At 42.2% G+C, this 24730-nt stretch overlaps 6 protein-coding genes across 6 annotated transcripts; 3 read left to right on the forward strand and 3 right to left on the reverse strand.

Annotated features, from left to right (window-relative positions):
- Positions 1 to 413: 413 nt before the first annotated feature.
- Positions 414 to 2738, forward strand: SAPINGB_P005512 (uncharacterized protein; the record flags this gene model as incomplete). The annotated part of the gene is made up of 1 exon (XM_032000226.1): positions 414 to 2738. The coding sequence occupies one exon, from the start codon at positions 414 to 416 to the stop codon at positions 2736 to 2738; it is 2325 nt and encodes a 774-aa protein (XP_031856117.1).
- Positions 2739 to 3128: 390 nt separating this feature from the next.
- On the forward strand, positions 3129 to 4252 carry SAPINGB_P005513 (uncharacterized protein; the record flags this gene model as incomplete). The annotated part of the gene is made up of 2 exons (XM_032000227.1): positions 3129 to 3401; positions 3467 to 4252. 2 exons carry the CDS (start codon positions 3129 to 3131, stop codon positions 4250 to 4252), a joined length of 1059 nt encoding a protein of 352 aa, XP_031856118.1.
- Positions 4253 to 4367: 115 nt separating this feature from the next.
- On the reverse strand, positions 4368 to 19268 carry SAPINGB_P005514 (uncharacterized protein; the record flags this gene model as incomplete). Its single annotated transcript, XM_032000228.1, has 2 exons — positions 4368 to 11030; positions 11085 to 19268. The coding sequence occupies 2 exons, from the start codon at positions 19266 to 19268 to the stop codon at positions 4368 to 4370; spliced, it is 14847 nt and encodes a 4948-aa protein (XP_031856119.1).
- A 1501-nt stretch (positions 19269 to 20769) lies between these two features.
- SAPINGB_P005515 (uncharacterized protein) lies at positions 20770 to 21360 on the reverse strand (the record flags this gene model as incomplete). The annotated part of the gene is made up of 3 exons (XM_032000229.1): positions 20770 to 20922; positions 20983 to 21264; positions 21319 to 21360. 3 exons carry the CDS (start codon positions 21358 to 21360, stop codon positions 20770 to 20772), a joined length of 477 nt encoding a protein of 158 aa, XP_031856120.1.
- Positions 21361 to 21620: 260 nt separating this feature from the next.
- On the forward strand, positions 21621 to 23304 carry SAPINGB_P005516 (uncharacterized protein; the record flags this gene model as incomplete). Its single annotated transcript, XM_032000230.1, has 2 exons — positions 21621 to 22539; positions 22595 to 23304. 2 exons carry the CDS (start codon positions 21621 to 21623, stop codon positions 23302 to 23304), a joined length of 1629 nt encoding a protein of 542 aa, XP_031856121.1.
- A 71-nt stretch (positions 23305 to 23375) lies between these two features.
- On the reverse strand, positions 23376 to 24498 carry SAPINGB_P005517 (uncharacterized protein; the record flags this gene model as incomplete). Its single annotated transcript, XM_032000231.1, has 2 exons — positions 23376 to 24338; positions 24409 to 24498. 2 exons carry the CDS (start codon positions 24496 to 24498, stop codon positions 23376 to 23378), a joined length of 1053 nt encoding a protein of 350 aa, XP_031856122.1.
- Positions 24499 to 24730: the final 232 nt, after the last annotated feature.

Here is a 24730-nt window from a genome sequence, read left to right on the forward strand (position 1 = left end):
GCGATATCGCTGTGAATAAACCTATATTTATTCATCTATTAATTTATTAATTTATTAATTTATTTATCTCCCCACTTAGTTTACGTCTTACCCAACCAAAATCCCCCGTAAGCGGTCCTAAATCTGTAATTGCTTCTCTCTTATTGGCTGTTTAACTATGCCACTATCGGCCCGTTATTTTTATGCGATATCGCACTTCCTGATTCAGCAAGTGGACCGTGTGTATGTGTGCCAGTGACTAAAAAAAAAAAATTTTTTTTTTATTTCTCTCTTACCTCCTCAACAAGCGCTTATACCAAAAGAGCAAGACATATATAAAGGCGCTCATTTCCCACTTTGCCTATTTTTTTTCCAATTTCCTTCTTCTTTTCCTTAAATTCCCATCCATCTTAAATAAACCCCCAACCATCACAATGCCTGCTCCTAGCACTAGCAATTCCCCAAAAACCCTTTACGACAAGGTCTTTGAAGACCACATTGTCCACAGCGATGGCAACAACACCTTCCTCATCTACATTGACCGCCACCTGGTCCACGAGGTTACCTCGCCTCAAGCCTTTGAAGGCCTGAAAAACGCCGGCCGAAAGGTTAGAAGAACCGACTGCACTCTCGCCACTGTCGATCACAATATTCCCACCACCTCCAGAAAGAACTTTAAGAGTACGGCCACTTTCATTGAGGAAGACGACTCGCGCCTTCAGGTCGTCACCCTCGAGCAAAACGTCAAGGACTTTGATGTCAGATACTTTGGCATGATGGACAACAGACAAGGTATTGTCCACGTTGTCGGCCCTGAGCAAGGTTTCACTCTCCCAGGTACTACCGTAGTCTGCGGTGACTCCCACACTTCCACCCACGGTGCCTTTGGCGCCCTCGCCTTTGGTATCGGCACCTCCGAGGTTGAGCACGTCCTTGCTACACAGACCCTTATCCAAACAAAGTCCAAGAATATGCTCATCAATGTCTCCGGCAAGCTGAAACCTGGCATCACTTCCAAGGATCTTGTCCTTCACATTATCGGCCACATTGGTACCGCCGGTGGTACTGGTATGGTTATCGAGTTTGCTGGTGAAGCCATTCGTGCCCTTTCCATGGAAGCCCGTATGTCCATGTGTAACATGGCCATTGAGGGTGGTGCCCGTGCCGGTATGGTTGCTCCTGATGAGACCACTTTCAAGTACATCAAGGGTAGACCCTTGGCCCCCTCTGACGACGAGTGGGAAAAGGCAGTTTCCTATTGGAAGACCCTCCACACTGACGAAGGTGCCCATTTCGATGCTGTTGTCGAGATTGATGCCGAAAACATTATCCCCACCGTTACTTGGGGTACCTCTCCTCAGGATGCCCTCCCTATCTCTGGCAAGGTTCCTGACCCTGCTGACTACTCCGATCCCATCCGCAAGGCTGGCGTTCAACGTGCTCTCGAATACATGGGCCTTACCGCCAACACTCCTCTGAATGAGATTAAGATTGACAAGGTCTTTATCGGATCCTGCACCAACTCCCGTATCGAGGATCTTAGACTGGCTGCCAGCATTGTTAAGGGCAAGAAGAAGGCTGATTCTGTCTCTCGTGCTCTTGTCGTTCCTGGCTCTGGTCTTGTAAAGACCCAGGCTGAGGCTGAAGGTCTCGACAAGATTTTCCTCGACGCTGGTTTTGAGTGGAGAGAGGCTGGTTGCTCCATGTGCTTGGGTATGAACCCTGATATCCTTTCCCCCCATGAGAGATGTGCTTCTACCTCCAACAGAAACTTTGAGGGTCGCCAGGGTGCCTTGAGTAGAACCCACTTGGTTTCTCCTGCCATGGCTGCCATTGCTGGTATCACTGGCCACCTCACTGACGTTCGCGAGTACCTTCCCCAGGCCGATGCCACTATCACCATTGAAGTTGATAATGACACTGACTACAATGCCCAGGAGAAGGAGCCCCTGCGTCCCGATGAGATTGAAATCACTGAGGATGCTCCTGCCCAGTCTGCTGGTGCCGCTGAGGAGACTGATGTCCAGACTCCTGCCAAGCCTGCCTCTTCCACTGGTATCCCCATCTTCAATGTCGAGACTGGTATTGCTTGCCCTCTGGCCAAGGCCAATGTCGACACTGACGCCATTATCCCTAAGCAGTTCCTCAAGACCATTAAGCGTACTGGTCTTTCCAAGGGTCTGTTTTACGAGCTGAGATTTGCCAAGAACCCCACCACTGGCGAGATGGAAAAGACTCAATTTTCTCTCAACGTTGCTCCTTGGGATAAGACCAAGATCCTCGTTGTTTCCGGTGATAACTTTGGCTGTGGTTCTTCTAGAGAACACGCTCCATGGGCTCTTGCTGACTTTGGCATCCGCTGCATCATTGCTCCCTCGTTTGGTGACATTTTCTACAACAACTCTTTCAAGAATGGTCTTCTGCTGATTAGACTGCCTGCTGAGGTTATCAAGGAGAAGCTTCTCCCCATTGCCGAGAAGGGTGGTCAGCTCAGCGTCGATCTGCCCAACACCAAGGTTCTTTCTGCTGACGGTGAGGTTTTGGTTGACCACTTTGATGTTGATGACTTCCGCAAGAACTGCTTGGTTAACGGTCTTGACGACATTGGTATTACTCTCCAGAAGGAGTCTTTCATCCAGGCTTACGAGAACATCCGCAAGGATAAGTTCAGTTTCCTTGAGAGCGGTAACAATGCTGTTGTCAATCCTGTCAAGGGTGTTAAGAAGAGCCCCTTTGGTGTTACTGCCCAGGAGTGGTAAAAAGAAGAAAATAAAATAATGGATTTTCGTGTATTTTTATAATAATCTTTGTTAAAAAAAATTGTTTGCTATTCTAATAACAAAATTTACAAGATGAGGTTTTTCACAATATGAGTTTTGCAACATGATGAGGTTTTTCACAAGATGAATTTTCAAACAAAATATCTTTTGACACGCCAAAAAAAAAATTCCCAAATTTTCTAGTGCAGCCGGGGATTATGTAAGTACGTAGTCATTCAATAAAAAAAAACCTCCTTTGACTTTTTGATTTGTTGGCACCCAGAAAAAATCCTTTTTATTTTTTTTCCCCTTAAACACCATCATCATCATCATCATCACCATAACCATCTCCATTCATCCTTCATCACTAAACCAAAAACATCAACAACCATGAGTACCACCTCCCAGACCCCCAAGGAAAAGTTCGAGGCCGTTTTCCCCTCGATTGTCGATGAGCTCGAGGCCACCCTTAAGAAAACAAATATTTCTCCTGAAGCCATTGAATGGTACAAAAAGAGCTTGGTCTACAACTCTGTTGGCGGCAAAGCCAACCGCGGTCTCTCGGTTGTCGACACTTACCGTCTGCTTAAGGGTAAGACTCTTGAGGAATTGTCTGATGATGAGTATAAGCGTGCTGCCATTCTTGGCTGGTGCGTTGAATTGGTAAGTTAATTCGTTATGTTTAAATGAAACATATATTAATCAACATGTTAAAAAAAAAATAAAAGCTCCAAGCTTATTTCTTGGTCGCAGACGACATGATGGACCAGTCCATCACCCGCCGTGGCCAGCCCTGCTGGTACCGCGTGCCCAAGGTTGGCAACATTGCCATCAATGATGCGTTTATGCTTGAGGCTGCAATTTACATTCTTCTCAAGAACCACTTCAAGAAGGAAGCCTACTACGTCGACCTCATTGAACTTTTCCATGAAGTCACTTTCCAAACTGAACTTGGCCAGCTCCTCGATCTTCTCACCGCCCCTGAAGATGAAGTCGACTTGTCCAAGTTCTCACTTCAAAAGCACTCCTACATTGTCACCTACAAGACTGCCTTCTACTCCTTCTATCTCCCTGTCGCTCTTGCTATGTACATGGCTGGCATCTCTTCTGAACAAGACCTCAAGCAGGCTAACGACATCCTGATCCCTCTTGGCGAGTACTTCCAGATCCAGGACGATTACCTTGATGTTTACGGTGACCCTGCCGTCATTGGCAAGATTGGTACCGATATCCAGGACAATAAGTGCAGTTGGGTCGTCAACACCGCACTCAAGATTGTCACCCCGGAGCAACGCCAAATCTTGGACGAAAACTACGGCAGAAAGGATGCTGAAAAGGAAAAGGTTGTCAAGAAACTTTTCGAAGAACTCAACATCCAGCAACTTTACCTCGATTACGAGGACAAGATTGTTAAGGAGCTCCGTGAAAAGATTGCAAAAGTCGACGAGTCTAGAGGCTTTAAGGGCTCTGTTCTCGAGGCTTTCTTGAACAAGATTTACAAGAGACAAAAGTAAATCTTTTAAAAAAAAAGTTATTTCTTTTATTCTTTCTAATAATTAATCGTAATATATATATTTTCTTTTGTATAATAGAATTTTTCTAAAAAAAAAATGATCATCATCATCAGTTTTAAGACAACTCTGCAACCTCTGAAAAGAACTGGCGCAATACAAGCGATAAAACATTGGGAAGTTCACGAATCTCCTTCACAATTATATAGTACTCAAACGGGAAATGGTCCAAGTACCGCTCAATCTTCATCTCACCAGTTTCTCCATCATATTGCACATCCTTCATCTCCAAAATCGATCCTTGGTTGTTAAGACCATCAACAACAACAAAAACAACCATGATCCGCTCCTCCCTTGCTTTGCGTACCAATCTCCTCAAGGCCTCGTGGCTCTCGCACATACCGTCAGAAATAATAATCTCCAGTCGCCATTGCTCGCCGCCACCAGATTGGAACCCTCGAGCCTCGGCCTCCTCAAATAGCCCAATAGATTTCTGCACAAGTTGTTTCACATCTGTCTTGGTCTGTTCAAACCCAAACCATTGCAGCACGTGAGCACCAGAATCAGAAGAAAATGGTCGCTCAAATGGGTGCACAACCTGCGTCGACTCGCCAAACCGTGCAATCGCAAGCTGCCCAGCCTCCAACTGTGTCAGAGCTTTTGAAATGAGCGCAATTGATTGGAACGCTAGTCTGGCAGCTTGAGATTCGGCCATCGACTTGGAGTCGTCAACAGCAATCATAATCTGGTACTGGCGTTTCGACGGCTTAGTACGGCGCATCCAAATCTTGTCCTTCTTAAACTGACTGGCAATGTACGGAATAATCCGCTTCATGTTGAGTCGCTTACCAGTCTTGAAGTCGCCCCGCAGTTTGGTCGCCTGAGTGGGCTCCAAAATTAATCGCAGCTGCTCTGTCAATGCAAGTGCAGATTCTTGAACAACTGTCTCATTCGTCTGCCAAAGCTCCCGAGCTTCCTCAATAGTTCGCGCAGGTTCAAACCCAGGCTCAGCCCCATCGTACAAAGGATCGTCTGGATCTCGCATCTCCACATCTTCATCATCTTGAACCTCGTGCAGGGCTTCTGCACCACCTTCTTCGTCGTCATCCTGGCGCATCCGCTCTCCAACCATTGACTGTGCGTGCGAAGACATGTCTGTGTTTTGCTCACCTGTAGGTGCTTCTTCATCATGCGTATCAGGCATCTCTTCATCCTGTACTTCACGGTTTTCCTCGGCAGCAACATCCTCCTGCTCCTCCTCCTCAATTGCCTTAGTTTCGTCAATGCGTTGGCGATGATCATGCGAAGCAGATCCAAGAGCTTGTGTTTCATGCGCAGAGCTCTCGCCATCAACGTGCTCAAACTCATCGGGGTTCTGGTTGGCTCCCGAAGTGTCCTCGCTCTCTTGCTGTTGGTCATCAGAGGCTTCCTTGATATCTTTCTTGCGGTCATAGTACTCCTTAAGCGCGTCACCAAGCTGCTTCATTGACTCTTCCACGTTCTTACGAGCCTCATCATTTACAGTCTCCTCTTCCTTGTCCTCGCTATTGTTTTCCTCGGGCTTGGAAGACGAGGCTCCGCCATTGTTCTCGAGGTTATCTTGCTCTTCTTCAGTCTGATAATTGCTACCTTCGCCCTTGTTGGCTGATGCATCTTGAGAAACAGCATTCTCCTCGTTGGCAGTTTGGTCATCCACAGATTGATCAGGACCATCAAGACCCTCCATGTTGTTTTCCATCTCATTTTGCTGGGGCTTGCCGGATTCATTGTCCTCATTCTCTTCATTTTCCTCCATAATATCCTTCTCGGTAGTTCCATCTTCATCCTTCTCACCCTCCTCTTCTCTTTCCTCATCACCTTCATCACCATCAACCTCCATCTCATTGTTTTCCTTATCTGCTTCAGGGTGGTCCTTATCTTCCTCCCCTTCAACTTCGCTCATGGCACCTTCTTCTTCATCATTCTTTTCATCCTCCTTCTTCTTGTCCTCAGTGTCAACATCCATAGCATCATCCATATTCACATCTTCCATCTCGTCGTCTTGGTCATTCTCCTCCTCCTTGCCGTCATCGCCGTCAAGGTTGATTTCCTCAGGAAGATCCAAAACTTCAGACTCAGGAATATTGTCCTCAAGCTGCTCGCCTTCATCATGCTTAACAGCATCATCTTGCTCAGCCGCATCGTCCTCTTCTTCTTCTTCTTCATTTTCTTCATCTCCTTCCTTAGACTCTTCTCCATCTTTACCATCCTGGTTTTCGTTGTCTTCGTTGGCTTCGCCATCATCTTCATTGGCTTGGAGATTGTCTTGATTATTATTTTCAGGAACCTTGTCGGACTCCTTCTCCTTATTATTGTCGTCGCCCTCTTCATCCCACATCTTTTCGTCAATAGCATTAGGATCCAAGTCATCAACATCACCAACTTCCTCGTCCATCTCCTCATCTTCCTTGTCGTCTTCTTCGTCATCAGACTTTTCTTGGTCGGAAGCATCTTCAAGTTCGCCAGCCATGTCACCTTCCATTTCAACAGCATTATCTTCCTCATTTTCATCTCTGGCATCATCCTTCTCCTGTTCCTTGTTCTCAGTTTGAGCATCCTCAGTAAGACCCTCATCTTGATCAATGTCCTCCTTGGAGTTGGCGTCACCAGCACCATCGCCCAAACCGGTACCATTAGATGTGGTTTCAGTGTTGTCGTCCTTGGATTCTTCTTGAGGAGTACAGAAACCATTAGTTGAAATGCTGTTCAAAGCGCCCATCAAGATGTAAAACGTTTTGTTGTTGCGGTTCATTGCGTGAAGAAGCTTGTTTTGAATCAAATCACAAAGGACCTTGTACTCTTTGAAAAATGGAACAAGAGTACCAATCAAAGCAATGGCCTTAGACGAATTCTCAGGTGACTTGAAAGAAATGTTGGCAACAATGTGAATGACCTCACGAATAAGGTCAATCATCTTTTGCTGGTGAAGCTGGCGGGGATAATTGCCAAGACGAGTTTGAGATTTAACAAACCAATTATCAGCCTCAGTGGTAATTTCCTCGGAAGTTGTTCCAACAATGTTTTGAATAACAACCATGGAAGATTTACTGATTGTCTTAACCTTCTCTTCTAAAAGCTCGAGGGTGGGGACATTTTCAGAATCAGTGGACTCAATATGAGAGCCCAAATAAGTAAGCTGCTCCTGCATCCATTGAATGACAACTTGGCCAACAAATGCAAGTGAAACATGGGCACTCTGCCACTTATTGAGTTCACTAATTGCAGAAATAAGTTCAAATTTGAGCTGCGAAATAAGTTCTTCAGTTGATTGAGTAACCAATTTATTGGAAAGCAATGGCTGGTAGCGCTTGAATCTAACAGCTAAGTCGACAAATGTCTCAGAAATGTTTTGGAAAACCTTGGTATCAACTGAAGAAATCTTTCCAATAAACGAAGCGCTCTTGCAAGAATCAACAGCAAACGACATAAGCTTAGGAACCCAAGCAACTACCAGACTAGAAGATTGAACAATAGGCAGTAAATGACTACTTTGAATCTTGTCTTCTCCATTCAAAAGAGCAGCCACAGAATTGAGAGCAGCCAAAAGTGTTTCCAGAGATTCATTTCCTTCCAATAATGTAGCGACAGTGCTACGTTGCTGCAAAATCAATGATAAAATATTTTCCGAAATAGCCAAACCTCGCTGAATATCGGCTTGAGGGGCGTCACTCTCAGAAGAAATAGCAGCGACACGCAACCGTGGCACCAAATCGATAATTTTGTAAAAGTAAGTGTTGCTCTTTCCAATTTGAGCACCAGTAAGAGAAGGAACTGAAGACATAATACTGGTCATCAAGGCCTGACGTTCCTTAATGTCAGCACGAACAGTAGTCTTGAGACCACTACGTCTAAGTTCCTTGATCGCGGTCGTCAAAAGATTGCTCTTTTGCATCTTCAAAGTAGAAACTTCCTTCTTGGTTTCTTCATTAAGAACCTTAGGAGTAGCGTCTCTGAGGCGATTCATATCAGAAATAATCTCAGTAGCAAAGTCCTCCAGATCAGGAAGCTCCTCAGCTTGAACCTTCAAAATAAACCGGTGCATATTATTGGCGGTTTGTTCAACATCAGAAAGATGAGTAGACCGAGACTTCCACTGAGGAATCATCCTGGCAAGCTCCAGATGCTTAGTGATACTGTTATATGCAGCAGTAGGAGTAAGCTCTAAAGTGATAAGGGCAGTTGCATCAGCTTCAGGAAGCTGGTCTAGACCAGCGGAAGCAATTGGCTCAATGGAAGCCGAAAGAACATCTCTGTATTTTCTAACAACCTTGTGAACCTTATAATGTGACTTTTTAATAGACTGTTTCAAAGCAAGAACTGTAGTGTCCTTCCATCTGACCAAATCTACAATATCCTTAACCTCCTTCATAAGAGCCTTTCTCGAATCTATAATGTGAGCAGAAACCTTTTTAGATAGAGGTTCGTAAAAATTGATGACGTTCTTGATACTTTCAGAAACTTGTGCTAAGACTGAGTATTGCTCACTAAGCTGGTTAGTGTGCTCAGAAAAGGCAGCCAAAAGCTTCAATCGAGAGTCAAACTGGCCGTAGTTGGAGCGACTAACAAAAGTGGTAAGGTTTTGAACAATGCTGGCGGCCAACTTGGTAGATTCTTCATTATCCTCATCAAGTTGAGAGGTGTTACCAAGCAAAAGCTCAAAGAGAGTAAACCACTGCATGCTCATTTCCTTGATGGCGTTAACTTCTTCAAGATCCAAAAGTCTGGGAAGAGAAGAAAGTTCAAGCTTGCGAACGCTGACAATAGCATTGGCAACTTCTTGAGAAATGGCCATGACAGAGTAGTCCTTGCTGGCAGATTTCTCCCATCCATCAAGCAGCTCGTAAATTTGTTCAACCATAACCAAATAACGAGCAATAGGAGACATAAGAGGAAGTGCAAGAATTTCCTCACAGTTTGCTGCAATGTGCTGCAGAGTTGCATGCTCGGGCCAAATCTCAAGGAACTTGTCAATCTGGGCCTTAACCTTAAGAGCCAAAGTAGTGAATTTGACAGTCTCTTCGGGACGAGGCGAGTGGTAGAAGTCATAGGGGCTTTCCAGAGATTCAGAAGAATCTTGGCCTTTAATGGAGTTTGAGAGAAGCGTAGTAATGACCGGTAGAACGTTGGTGAGATTGTCAGAAACAAATTGATGAGCATGGGTCTTGCAATACTCCTGCAAAAACTTGACATTGCGCAAGGTAACTTCAGAAATGGAAATAGAACCTTCACCAAAAGTTTGTAGATAGATTTGAACCAAGTCAGAGTAAATATCCTCACTTGTATGCTTAGAGGAATCTTCCAAAGAAAGAACGTCTTCATAGTCAGGGAACATGCGCTTGAAATCGTCCTCAACCTCTTGTTCGCTATTGTCCTGGAAAACAGATTGCTTAGCAGCTTCTGCAGTCTCATCGCGCATCTTGGTCAAAGACCATTTGTAATAGAATGAGCGGAAAACAAAAACAATAATCTCATCTAAATCTGATTGAGTCTTAATTGACTTGTCGCTTTCAATTCTAGTCTTGTGCATCAAGTTGGTAGTTTCAAGAAGGCAAAGCAACAGAGGATTGCTAATGTCATCAGGAAGTTTAGTGACATCGTTCTTAATAAGAGAGAAAATCTCCAAAAGCTTGCTAGAATCAAGGATCTGAGTGGGATCAATAAGACTATAAGGCTTGAAAGAAGTGGATCGATCGATGCTGGCAAAAATGTCAAGACCAAGCTTCATGGCATAAACGAAAGAATTAAGAAGAGAAGTAATATCAGAATACTGTTTAAAATTGGAGTTCATTCTCAATATGAATTGAGTAGTATTTCTCTGAAGATTCTTAATTTGATCCAAATGCAAAGAAACATCATTATTTTCATCGATAAGAGACAAGACAAGAGACTCAGGAAGAATCGCAAGCAATGAATTCCACTCATCATAGATGGCACCAATCTGCGAGGCTGTTGGTCTGTAAATTGTAGGTGCATCTTCTGAGAAAGGTTGTGGAATGCGATTCTCCCAGCATTTCTCAAGCTCAGAGTTTTCAGGGCTCACAAAAATGGACTTCAAGTAGCTCCAGCAAGAAGTAACTTCCTCAGAAAGAGACTTTTGGGCAACAGAGCGATCAAAAGCCACATGCTGGTGAATGGCAGGATCAAATGGAATGTTTGGAACGTAAAGAACCAACATGCCCAAAGCAAAGTAAATCCAAGCACGAGCAGCAGCAACCTTTGATGAGTCGGTCAAGTTCTTCAAGGCTTTCAAAATGTACTTTTCAAAAGCCAAAACAAAATTTGTGTTTTCTGATTGAGAAATGTTATTGAACAGCTGAGAAATCACATCTGAAGAGAGAGCAGAAACGTCGGTAGGCAATCCGGTAATGGAAATTGAATGAACTTCAACAAATTGCAAAATAGTCAGGTAAAGAAGCTGAGAAAACTGATTCAAATGATCCTTAACAAGATACTGAGATTGAGAAACAACAGTTTCAGTAAGGGTCTGGAAATCCAAAATTGCTTGGTTACGATCCTGAGATGCAACATTATCAATCTTGTTGGTGTAAGACAAGAGAAGTTGACCAATTCCATTATTGACAAAATCAACGGCTGATGCGGTAAGCTCACCGTCTTCATACTTCCAAAGAGTGTCAAACAAAGGAGCATAAGGAAACTGAATATTTTGTCTTTCATATTTGGAAAGATGGTAAGTAGAATACTTGGAATTATAAGAAATATTTCCAAGAATACGATAAGCCTCCTAAAATTTGAGTTAGTAAGAAAGAAAAAAAAAAGATAAATAAAATAAACACACCTTTCTAATTGAAGGATCAAGAAGTGAAGAAAGTTCAATGATTTGGGAAATGTGAACAAATCCACTGTCAAAGTAATGCTTTCTTTGAACCTCAAAATTTGCAGCTTGTTGTTGAAGAGTATCAATACCAGATTCTAATTTCTGAATCAAATCATCCAGTTCAATATTCTCACTGTCAGACTTCAAAGCTGCATTGATTGTTTGAATGACTGCTGACTGAAGAGATCGAATAGTGTCAATAGAATTGGAGAATAAAGACGCTGAAACGGAATCAAACTTTTGAGCCACCGAAATCACACGCTCATATCTGGTCCATGAATTAAGAGATGACGGAACTTCCTCATGACACTGCGACCAAATAAGCTTCATTGAAGTGCCAGAAGTAAGGTCCAACTGGCAACCAAACTCAGAAATGGCGCTCTTTAGTTTGCTGTCTTCCGTTGCGAAAATCTCAGCAGAACCTCTCTTATTGTACCAGTCATCTAAAATGTCACGGTAAACGGGAAGTTGACTTTCATCAGTGGTCTTGGAAGAAGATAGTGCAGTCAAATCAACACCAATTTGCAGGAGTAAAACCAAAGAAAACAAAGGTTCAGTAAGATCAGAAACAGGAGATGTCATGCACTGGTAAACAACACTAGAGATGAACTGATAAATGACGTTAATCATAGAATAAACGTCAACTTTGGCAGGGTTTTTCAGTGGCTTTTCAAAATGCTTGGCAGCAGCACGCTCCAAATAAGTAAATGAAGAAGGCTTTAAAGTATGAACATTAGACTCGCACTTTTCCAAGGCAAGCTTGATCTGATTCAACAAAGGAATGCAGTACAAAATAACAGCAACATCGGAAGGAGTAAGGCCATTCTTGTTTGCCTTAGCCTTGCTGGAGACATATGAGTTAATAACAGGATTAAAAAACTGAGACTTAGAAATAGGCTCAGGAAGCTCATTGTCGCCAAAAATGGTATCCAAAGTAGACTGTAGGGGCGTTTTGAGAGCCAAAGAAACGTAAGAGGAAAAAGAAGAAATACGTTCACGCTCAGTAGCGGTGTAGTAATCAAGACTCAAAATATTAGAGACCCACGATTTCAGGAAAATAGCATAGTTTCTTGGCAACAAGCTCAATTCCAAAGAAGTCAAGAAAGAATTCATTGTTTCAGAAAACAAATTAGAGTCCTCAAGTAAAGAAAACGCTCTAGAAAAAGAATCACTGGCTTTGATAAAAGAAGAACTGGGAAGAGCCGATGACTTCAATGAGAGAGATGAAAGTTGTGAATCCAAGGGTTCAGTTGTTTGAGGCTGTTCAATCTGAAGAAGCTGGCGATCAAAAGGGGTGGCTCTAGTGGAAATAGAATCCAAATACAATTCAGCGCCACGGTTTCTCATAGCACGAGACAACTCTCCATACTTAGAATCCATTGTCAAGAAAAGTCTAAAGTTCTTATGAGGCGTGACAACCCTGGGCTCACCACTTGGAAGAGAGCACTCGTTTACAATCAAAGAACCATTGGGCTCTAAAAGTGAGTTCAAACGATCAAGGACAGAAGGATTGCACAAATTTGCATTATCCAAAACAAGCCACTTGCCATTCTCAACAGCCTGCAAAAGGGTACCGTCAAACCATTCAAATCTAGCTTGGTTAACGATATGAAGCTTCTCTTTGACATCATTGATTTTTTCCAAAAGAGGAGCAATTTGAGAGGCATAATCAGGGCAAAGCTCAATAACCTTAGGCAAAGTACTGGAAATTTTATCAATAGTTTCAGGAGAAATCTTGACAACCTTCAAATAAGTTAAGAGCTCGAACATAGGGTCAACTTCGGTGGCAGCAAACTCCCCAAAAAATTTACAGGTGGCATTAAGACAAATCTCAATAAGCTCCTGAATTAGCTTGGAGCATTTTTGGTTCATATCGACTTGGTCAAAGCCACCAAGAAGATCCATGCTGTCAATATCGCCATTCATAGCAAACTCTTCTAGTTCATGACCAGTAACTTGAGCAAGATAACGAATAAGATTTGTCTTACCGGATTTGGTAGGACCAACAATAATCAAGGGCCAAGAGTTGTTAACGCAAGTGATGGCTGTTTCCAAAGCCTGAATATTGCACTGGAGTGGCAAAACATGGGGGTAAGTAGGCTCACGCAAAGAGTCACGAACAATGCAACTATGACCAGCTTGGACATACTCCTCGCTAATTTGGAAAAAGTCAGAGCGCTTAGTAAAAGGTCCAAAGTGCTTGGTATAAATCTTTTCTACAAACTCCCTGTCGGATTGAGTACGGAAACGATCCTTCGCAATAATGTCAATGAACTCTTCAGGACCATAATTAGAAGAAAGAGGATCTTGGGTTGTAAGAAGTTTGAGCCATCTCATGGTATCACGAAGGTTAAATTCATATGGAGAGCCAATATGACCAAAGCTGCGCTTAACAGAAACTTCAGTATCCAGTTCAAGGATAAAGTTAATCATCTTGTTAATAACATCTGTAGGAATATTAGGGTAAAGATACTGAGAAATCATTTTCAAGTCATCAGTGGAAAGAACGTCAATGTAGACAACAGTAAATCTATTGACAAATGACTTGGGAAGACCCTTTCTACCACCACCTTGATACTGGGGGTTTTGAGCAGCAAAAACAGTAAACTCTGGGTGACATTTAAATGTGCGATCAAGCTCAGGAATATAAGTTTCACCACGATGATCAAGACAAGCATTTAAACCTTCCAAAACAGACTGACTGGCAAGATTCATTTCATCCAACAAAACCCAACCACCCTCTTGCATAGCATGTAAAAATGGGGCGTCTCTCCAAACAAACTGGTTGCTACCCTCTCCCTCAGCAGGTGAATCGGAACCGAAAAGGTCAATCAAATCAGTTTGCTCAGAAAGATTGATACGGGTAAGTTTATGACCAGTGACTTCGGCAATAGCAGTAATCAAACTAGTTTTACCAACACCAGGGCTACCTTCCAGAAGCATGGGTTTCTTGACTTGCATACCACGCAAAACTCTCATGGCGTTATTTGCAGTAGTAGGGGCCTGAAGATTGAAAGAGACCTTGGAGGCAGCAGCAGTACGTTCAAGAGAAAAGGGGCCAACTGAAACCTTATCATCAGTGACACTGACAAGGAACTTCTCCAAATAAGAAGAAGTAAGATCAGTCTTCAAAAGTTCTGAAAGTTTCTTGACACATTCAAGCTTTTTGGCCTTTAACAGCTCAGGGGTCTCAGCCAGAGCAGCAGTTGAGTTGGTACCAATGGAATCAATAAATACCATTGATGCGCCATGAAGAATACTTAGCTCGTTACCAATGGAGTCACAAAGCTTGTTGGCAAAGCCAACCCAAGCAAGCATGTCACGCAGAGAAATAACACCGGAAGAAGCATCACCGGCACCATAAGTCTGACCAAACCATTCGGAAAATTGGACAAGAACATTACCGAGAGGCTTGAGAGCAGGTTCCAACTTGGAAGTAATAATTTGAAGAACATCATCCATGTTTTCCATTGAAGGAACCCAAATCTCGGTGAAACGGTTTCTCAAAGCAGGAGAAAGTTCTTTCTTGCCATAGTCACCACCTGGATTCATGGTAGCGAAAAACTGGAAACCATCAACAGCAGTGATAGAGCTGTCTTTAGAGCCTTTTTCAGCAAGAAGAATGGTTCTTTCAGGTTCCAAAACACTATTAAGTCTTTCAAGAACAGAGTCATCAGCAAGGGAAATCTCATCAAGAAGGAAGAAATCGCCAAACTTCAAGGCTTGGATAAGACTACCATCAGACCACTCAAAAAGAATCTTCAAGTGGTTTTCCAAATCGGTGATATGTTGGATAGACTCTTCATCAAAAGAAGACTTGTCAGCAGTCTCATATTGCTCACGCAACTCATCAAGAGTACCAGTGGTATTGAGAAGCTTCTGAAGCTCTTGCTGCAGATTCTCAAGCATCTCAGATCGGTTTCTGACAGGTCGCTGAGAACCAATAATATCACCAGTTTCTGTGTTTTGGTGAGCATTGACAATGTGAAGAGATTTTCCAGCAGCGTCAGCCAAAACTTGGCAGATTGTTGTTTTACCACAACCAGTTTCACCAACAAGCAGAATAGGTTCATTGTATCTCAATGCCTGACTTACCAAAACAGCAAGCTTTTTCATACCTTGAGTCCAAACAACACTTGAGGCAGCATTGATAATTTCAGTGGGTTCAAAAGACTGGTAAATTGCATCAATATCGAGTTTGACGCGCATAACTTTTTCAATAACTTCCTTTACAATGACACGTTCTTCTTTCTTGCGAACACGCTCACCAAGAAGCATATAGCCATTGGCGGCAAGCTGATCGTAGCCAATAGCCTCTCTACCAGCCCATCTGAACAAGTCACGAAGAGTGGCAAATGAATTCTTTTGCTCAAACACACGAGTCGATTGACGATTAACTGAAAGTTGTTTGTAGACCTCAACGATCTTTTTACTGTAACTGGGAGCAATACGGCAGCGGCGAGTCAAAATATCTTCTAACTCAGTAACAGGAATATCATCGAAATGTAGCTCCAAAAATCTGTTTCGGAAAGCGCGAGACAAGACCTTTCTGCCACCATAAAGACCAGGAGGATTTTGAGTAGCAAAAAGCATAAAGTCAGGGTGAGGTCGGACAATTTCTTGAGTTTCTGGAATAAACAGCTCTCTGTTATCGTCAAGAAGACGATTTAGTGCCTCCAAAACATCAGTAGGAGCCAAGTTCAGTTCGTCAAGAACAATCCAATAACCATTTCGGACAGCTTGGACCAAAACACCTTCTTGGAAAGCAAGTTTACCTTCGGCATTGGAAACATAGGAACCGAGATACTCTTGTAAGTCAGTATGTTCGTGATTGTTAATACGAACAAACTTGTGGCCAGTTTTCTTGGCAAGATAGTTGATCATACTAGTCTTACCACTGGATGTAGGACCTTGAATGAGAACAGGGAATTTGCCGCCAGCAGTGGCTCTTGTCAAGTTCATAAGATTCTTCTCAACATATGGAGTGATGATATAATCAGGCTGCTCTTCAGGCTCAAATGCACCCTTTTTAAGCCAATAATGGCGGAATTGAATGTACTCGTGGTCGTCCTTGGGGTGGGGAGGAATTTGAGACATGACAGATTTGGCATTTTTCAGTTTTTGAATAGTGTACTTTTCAATTATGGGCAAAAGAATTTCAGTAGACTTTTTGTCTAAAAGTGTGGAAAAACTCATGCAGAAACCTTCATACAAAGAGCGACGAAGTTGGTAAATTGGCGCAATCTTGGCTGAGTATGTAAGTGTACGGGACAGCGTTCTGATACTGAAATGCGGTCGTTGGTTGGCACCATCAACAATACTGTTAGATTCTGACAGCTGTTTAGCAGTAAGGTAAAGATCAGCGACATCGTTGACAACCATTGCATCGGTGATTGAAATGTGACCAATGTACTTGTCAATAATGGAAAGTAAATCATTACGGTTAGTGTCAGGAGAGTGGACGTAAAGTTCAGTAAACCGAGACCGTAATCCAGTAGGAAGATCACGCTTGCCAATATCAGTTGCAGGATTCATACAAGCAAAAAGGCGGAAGTCTGGATGAGCTTTGATAGATTCAGCGTCACCCTTTTCAGAAAGAGTGATAGAAGGTGATTCAGCAAGCAAGTCAGCAATGCTTTCAAGGGTTTCAGGAGAAGCAAGGTTGACTTCATCAAGCAAGACCCAGTCACCACGTCTGACAGCTTGAACCAGAGAACCTTCCACGAATGAAAATAAGAAAGACTTGTCGCTTTGTTTAATTTGAACTTCGAATTTGTCAATCTTCTCAGAAAAGTTGTTCCATTTTTGCTGCAGATCAGCGACGTCAGACTCAGAAAGTTTACGACGCTTCTTGGGAGCGTTTTCTTCGGGTTCAGGAGGGTTTAGAAGAGTACGGGCAAGTTTGATTGCTTCTCTCCAAAGTTTAACACAGTTACTCCATTGAGACTTTGAAAAACACTTTGTAAGCAATGCAGAAAACTTTTCATTCTTTTTGGAAGAAAATGTTGATTCAAAAATCGAGTCAAACAATTCCTTGAGAGGCATGGCAATAGTTTTTGAGTCGATAGGTTTGTAACCACCTAAAAGATCACTAGATTCTGTTTGCTGAGAAACATTAATGACAGTAATGTCTCGATTGAGAAGTGCAGACAAGTGCTGGACAACAGTGGTTTTACCAGTACCAGTTTCACCAACAAGAAGAGTTGGCTCTTTCATAGCGACCGCAACGCCAATCTTTTCCAGTAATCTTAGAGCATGGTTTGTGTCGGCAAAGTTTGCAATTTGCTGTGCCTTTTGTTTTTGTTTTGCCTTGGACAAAAGTCGCTTTCTTTCAAGTGATGCTCGACCGATTGTGACATTTGTATTTGAATTTGTAAAGACAGGGATATGGTTCTGAACAAAAAGGTCAACGCGGTGAGATGGAACTTCAAGGCATTCACCAATTATAGAAATAAGGTACTTGGATGCATCAAAATTGGGGATGAAACCAGTGAAGCAGTCAACTGCTTCAGCAAAGATGTGGTCGTAAAGAGCAGAATTTATAGGTTGGTTGGGATCTGTGACACCATTTTCACGTAGAAGAAGATCAACTCTATGGGCCCATTTTATAAGATCTCTAGAAGTGATTGGTCTATTCTGTGTTGATTTATTAAGCGCAATGAATTTGGCCTGTGCAAAAGTCTGGATGATTGTGTGGTAAGCGTCAACAAACTTTTCTGAAAAGTTTGCAAGAATGGGAAATCTGTTTCTGATGATTAGCTTGAGTTCGTCCAAAGTAGGAGGTGTGACATCCACCTGTTCCCAAAGACGTTTTCCAATGATTTCAGGGATTATTGGCGCACCATTAGTTTTGTTGACTGTTCTGACTGTTCCAAAGATTTGAAACTGACTAGCAGCCTTTACAGTTTCGCCACGTGAAGGTATTAGCAGCTCTCTTTTCTCTAAAAGTGGTAATAAAACAGATAAAACATCAGTAGGAGCCTTATCAATATCTTCAATAAGAACCCATCTTCCCTCCATAACGGCAACAGTAAGAATACCAGGACGCCATTCAAAAGAGCCGGGCTTGTCACCAATGGAGTAAGTACCGACAAGAATCTTGACATCAGACTGGTCGCCAAGATGGATACGAACAATGCTGTCGTCTTTTGAAAAGTACTTTGCTGCTTCCTCTAAGTAAAATGTCTTTCCAGAACCGCCCTCGCCTGTTAATAAAACGGGTTTGGATGTATGAAGAGCGGTGGCAATTTTCCGGATACTGGATACAGCACCTGTAGTTGGAACAAATTTTGAATCATCGTAAGATTGAGAAGATGATTGGGCAATAAGAATGCCGGCGAGGTTGGAAACGAGGGGAGAAAGATTCTTTTTGGGAATTTCAAAAGTATTTGTGGTTTCGGCTGAAATTTCAGAAATAAGGTTACGCTCGAGTGAGATGCGTTTGGCTTCGATGGTGTTTAAAAATAAATAATCAATCTCGTTGGAATTTTCATATGGACCAATAACAGGAACATCTTGTCCAATATTTTTGTTGACCATTTGCTTTCTAATTTTGTCTGAAGATGTGAGGTATGCAGCGAGCAGCTGGATAGAAAGGTATTTAATAGAATTCCATGGGTGGCTAATGAGCTTTTCACAAATTTCGGCAGAGATAAATGAAGAAAACGCGTCATAATCAAAAGAAACTAATCTGTGTAAGGCAAGTAAAAATTCCAGAATGTTGCGGTCTCCAAACTGTTCGTAACGAGTGTTAAAATTTTGGAAAATTAATGTTGATTTAATAATCTCGTGTGTGAGTGGGAGAACCTCAGGGGTGATAGAAATGGCTCTAGCAATAGAGATAAATGTGTAAAAACCATCAATAGGAGGATCAGTAGGATTAGTTGACTGGATGAAGTTCTTCTCGACAGACGGACTGCTGACCCATCGAGCTGCTATGTCTATGAAAATTGGTCTATGAGTAGCTTGTATTAAGGATGCGAATCTAGAGTCGAGAGCGAGTGAGCTGAGGTATAAGATTTGAGTCTCGTAATTAGAAAGAGTCAAAGGCTGAACAGCTGTTGGCAGAACCAGACCTTTGGATTGGCACAACTTTTCAAAAGATGAAAAGGCCAAGTGCGGATCAAAGCAAAGAGGTGCTTCCATCTAAATTTAAGTGTTAACACAGGTAGATGTAAAAGATGGGTTAACTTACTGTAAATATATTAAAAAAAATTATACTTGGATCATGCGGTGTATATTACAACCAAATTTTGGTAAATAACTATGAGATGTTAGAAAATTTTGGTTATAGATCTGGAAAATGTTTACTTACATTTAAATGCAATTATCTATAAGGTCTTGGTCTATGATGGCCCTATTTGGGTATATATTTGAAAGGTTAAAAAATGCTCGCAAAATCCATAAAGAATTAGAGCAAGCTTTTTAAAAAAAAAATGCCTTTAATTTTTTATGATTTTTATTAAAAAAAAAAAAATAAAGGGTTTGAAAGGCGTGAAAAAAGATTTCGTTAAATACAAAAAAAATTTTGACGTGAAGAGAAAAAAAGATTTTTAAAAAAAAAATTTTTTTTTTTTGACTGTTGAAATGAGATTATGTAATCCATGGTTTATCAGGATTGTGCGGCTCGCTAGTGAATTTCTTTTCTTTCTACACACCTTTGACTCCAAAATGCATTGGTTTTTCATAATTTCCATTTCTTCCTTGCTTATAATAATAATAGTATTGCTAATATCTGGTCTTTTTTTATTTGATGTATTTGAAAGCAAAACCTATTTTGGCTCTCAGGAGCTGATGGAGTTGGGCACAAATTCCTTAGTTTCTGCCGGAACATCCATATTGTCGGGTGGTCCTAAGTGTATGCTATGTTTAAAATAATAACATACTAACAGTTAATAGAATTGAAAAATAATTTTAAAAATCAGAAGAAGTCTTCAAAAAAATCTACGCGAGTGTTTCATCGAAATAGAAGTGTGGTAAGAGCAAAGTATTGCAAAAGGTTGCCGGCTGTTTTACACAGAACAAACTCCTACAGTCAAAAGGCCAACCATACAAAAGTGGTGAAGGATGACGGCACAGTGATTACTGAAAAAGAAATTTCACTTCCATTAATAAGGCGCAAAAGTTCGCCTATATTAAATGGATTGTTGTATACACCATTGCCTTTCCATCCTAAGAATAAGTTATACGGGCTATCGTTAAATGCAAACTCTCGTTTGCTTGGGAAATTCAATAATCCGCTTAAATCAATGATATCCACAACGGTATTCGATCCCAGTAAAAAACTAGTAGATTTGGCAAAACGACCAGTGAAAAAGTACTACTACCTTCCATCTCCGGTTTGGACCGTAAATAGACAAAACGCAACTGCGGTTCGAAGACTGGCTTCGCCTATATCTATAATCGAATCATCAACTGAAAGTAAGGGGTCGATTGTAGTATATACAGATGGTGAAACGTGTTGCATTGGGTTTAAAAGAAGCAAAGTATATCACAAGTTGCATGGTGCAGCCTTATATTGGAAGAGTAACGCAAAAACAAAATCCCGGTGGTGGAGAAGTTGCTGGACATTGGAAGACTAAAGACATTTGGAATTAAAATAAAAAGGGGAAATAAATCTAGTAGTTGAATTCTTATATAGCTATAATCACATGAACCCGGCTGCTGCAGAGTTCCATGCATTTACTATGTTTCGCACTTGGTTGTTGAATGCTTTACTCGTTATCTGTTGTTGGCCCTTTGATTCCTTGAAAGGGTTGCAAATGTATGATATGTATGCTCGGTTGAGCAGTCGCATGGTCTGTAAAAAAAAAAAAAAAAAAAGTTAGTATATCAAAGAGCGGTTCCCTGGAATACATACTGTTCGCAGATCGGCACGAACGCTTTCCTGCGCGTCGATGCCGATAAGGATTTTGATGCCAGTGTTTGTAAGACTGCCAAAGACAGCAATGCCGCTATGGACTAGTAAAAGAGCATAGTCTTTTGTAGATTCTGTGTGAGAGAGCTGTGACACAACGTAGTCGAGAGCCATGTGAGAAAGGAAATGGTACTGTAGCAGTTCCTTGTTGGTGGTGAGATCTGCTGTTAGGCCATCTTCTTCTTCGCCTGTAAGATTGAACCCTCGAATGTATAACGGGGAATTCTAAAAAAAAAAAATTAGACCACATATTAAAAAAAAAATACTCTTTAAACTTACGTTGCTTCCAATGACTGAGACGAATCGGATAATGACTGGCATTTGTGTGTGGTCGTTAATGGGGGATGTTGGGACGATTCTGTTTAAAATTACAATGTTGGATGGGGGAGGAATGCCAGATTTTGAGAAGCAAGCCAGCGATATTTTGTAATCATGTGATTAGGTTTTTTTTATTTTTTTTTTTTTTTTTCAAAAATCAGAGTTTCTCCCCCCTCAATCAGGGCTCTTTTCAAAACCCATCTCTTTTTCAAGTCTCAATTGCTCGCATTGTTAAAACATTTTAATAGAAATCTCTATATACTATGTTTCGTTCTAAGAAAACTGTACTTGCTGATATCCCATGTCCTTCGATCCAGCAAGGCCATCAATGCGCCATTCCAAACTGTGTGTTTTCTCATGCCCCGCCGCCACCAGAGAAGAAACGGCCATCGCCAGAAGCCCCTCCAACCAAGGTAGTCAAGAAACAGCGATTACCCAACACCTCAACCGAGAAATCTATTTCTACGAATATTACAAAGTCTGAATTACCCGAACCTAGTTTACCAAGGAAAAATGTACAAGAAACCCTACCTCCTGTGCAAAAGCCAACATCGTCACTCATGTCAAGGCTTACATCGGAAAAGACAGAAGCTGAGAAAAAGCCAATTCCAGATCGAGTCCAAAAACCACCATCAAGTACTGCATCCAAATCAACAGCAGCAAACGCTCCAGCAAAACCAGCATCTTCTAGCCAGCAACCCGAGGTAACGTCTTTCGCTCCTCTCCCAGTGACACCGTTTGCTCCAGCTCCTTACCCCCAACGGATGAGTTTCCTTAAGCATGTTTATGAAGAAGTACGCAAGACCAATAAACGGAACCCCAAAACGGCAGCTGTACGATTAGAGTATAGTGTTGCCAAATCGAGCTCTAAAGTGACATACCCACGCGAGATCAAAGGCTTAATTCTTAGACTTAAAAAGGGTTTGCCGGTCAATGGAGATGATGAGAATAGTGAGGCTGCAAAGCAAAAACAAGAGAAAGCTATGGAAAAGGCTTTAGATGACATGGTGGTGTTACCAAATGTTTTAGAACAAAATGGATTTGCAGTCGAACCAGTTAAGCCTGAACCGGTGCCTTCTGGAATTGTAGTGGACTGTGCGCGGTGTCGAGCTAAGGTCATTGCCGAAAAGGTAATGTCAACTGGACCGTGTCACTACCACTGGGCAAAACTTCCTTATAACAGTAAGTCGTTTTTTTTTTTCATCACTTTGTTATTTTCTAATTTTTTTTTTTAAAGCACACACTAGAAAGCTCTCCAACGTTTACCCCTGTTGTGGAGCAGAAGTTGGCGAGTCTAAAGGATGCACACGATGTGAGCATCATGTGTACCGGTTCATAGAGTTGAATTATCTTGCGGACTATATTCCGTTTGTTTATGCGCCTGAAACCAAGACTGTTAAAACTCTTTTTGCAGCTGGTATCGATTGCGAAATGGGATTTACGTCACATGGATACGAAATGATTCGCGTGACAGTAGTTGATTGGGCCACTGGCAAAACCGTATTGGACAGAACAGTTTATCCGTATGGCAAGGTGATTGATTTAAATACACGATTCAGTGGTATTAGCAATCTGGACGACGGGTTGACAGTGGATGGGGTTTTGTACCCCACATTGTCATTCAAGCAAGCGCGGGACGCGTTGTTTGAGTACATTAACCGGTCAACCATTATTATCGGACATGGATTGGAAAACGATTTGGCAGTGATGCGGCTCATACATACACGGATTGTCGACACTTCTATCTTGTACACGCGCGAAAAATCAAATAAGAAAATGCCGCTCAAGGACTTGGTACAAATGTACCTTGGACGAGTGATCCAACGTGGGGAACATGATAGTGCCGAAGATGCCATTGGATCGATTGATGTGGTACGAGTCAAGATCAAAGAATCGTTAGGATTAACCAAGATAAAAAAAGTAAGCCATTTTGTAAATAATAAATAAGTTATAATAGTAAATTGGGGGGGTAGGGGAGAGGTCATTAAAAGTCATTCATATCGTTAAGAAAAGCCATTTCATCTCTTGAGAAGTAACCGCAGCTTAAGATTTTCATTTTCCAGCTGAGAAATCCGCAGCGACTGGTTATGGAGCTCGCTCTCGAGACTTGTAAGTTTGCCCATCAACAGTTTTTCCATTTCCTTGAGCTGTTGCTGAATCACAATAACCGCCTGGGTCTCCGTTGCAATTTCCGGCAAATCTCTTCTAGTATTAGGGCTGCTTGATTTGGACAGTGGAGGCATTGAGTTACGTGTTTCACGAATTAGTGCTGCCAATGAGTTTTCGTCCAATGGCTTGTGTCCGTTGGTAATCATCTCATCTTCAAACGTCACTTTGCGCCGTTTCTTGTCCATGCGAACGTCATGTGTATGGGCCCTTGTCATGCTGAACGAAGTGGTATCACGTCGAGGGGTTGAAGCTGTTGCAGAAAGGGTGTGGGGGGTTGGTGACGAGTACGAGTTAGAAAAAGAGCGTTTTTTACCAAGTCGTGATGGGGTTAGCGTTACACCATGTGATGGCACCACATATGAGTCGGAAATAGATCGTGTGGGTGATGCTCGTACAGTATCTAAAGTAGCCAAGATGCCCTTTGCCTGGTTCTCAAGTGTGCTCACGGCAGCAGATCGTACTGGTGATCGTAATGGACTTGGTTTATGGGGGCTTGTTGTTGTGTGTTGAGGACTGACGCGTCGTGGGCTTGGAGTGTGTCGAGATAATGGCGGATCCTGGCTTGGGAGTTGTGTTACAATTCCTGTCACTGTGTCCAACCTCTTTGGGCCACCGCTGCCGCTGAGTGGTGAAAGGGGACCCCTTCGTGGAGGTCTTAACTGGACACGACGCGATGGCGATGCAGTTGGAGATAATGTGCCATAGAGACCTCTAGTTGGACTAGTTTCTGAAGTTGGTGTTCTATTATGATGAGGGAAAGTGACTGGAAGAGATTTTGGTTGAAAGTCGAAATCAAAGGGTTTTTTTTGAGTCTTGATCGATTGAAGGGGGGGTTAGAGTTAAGGAAATAAGATGCAGACAAACCAAGTAATGACAACTTACCGAAGAAAGAAGAGGGGACTTTGTTGGAGACCTTGAGTTTGACGGCGATGCCGTATACATTTGTGAAAGATCGGGATACCTTCCGTCCATTGATTGATATATTTTAGTTGTTTTGCGGGTGGATCTTTTCAGTCAAAATCAGCCAAAATCAGCCAAAACACTTTGGAGGTTGGCGTTTTGTGTTTGTTTACATCTCCAAGAGATGAGGTTGGTCTGGTGTGTACTTAACAGTATGTTATATACGCATACACTTAAAAAAATCCCGTGGGGAACCGCCAGAAAAAAAAAAACTTTCTGCCTCAACCACCAACAGAAAAAAATT

The sequence above is a fragment of the Magnusiomyces paraingens genome (assembly GCF_902498895.1).
Source record: "Magnusiomyces paraingens strain CBS 517.90 genome assembly, contig: contig4, whole genome shotgun sequence".
Classification (NCBI taxonomy): Eukaryota; Fungi; Ascomycota; class Dipodascomycetes; order Dipodascales; family Dipodascaceae; genus Magnusiomyces; species Magnusiomyces paraingens.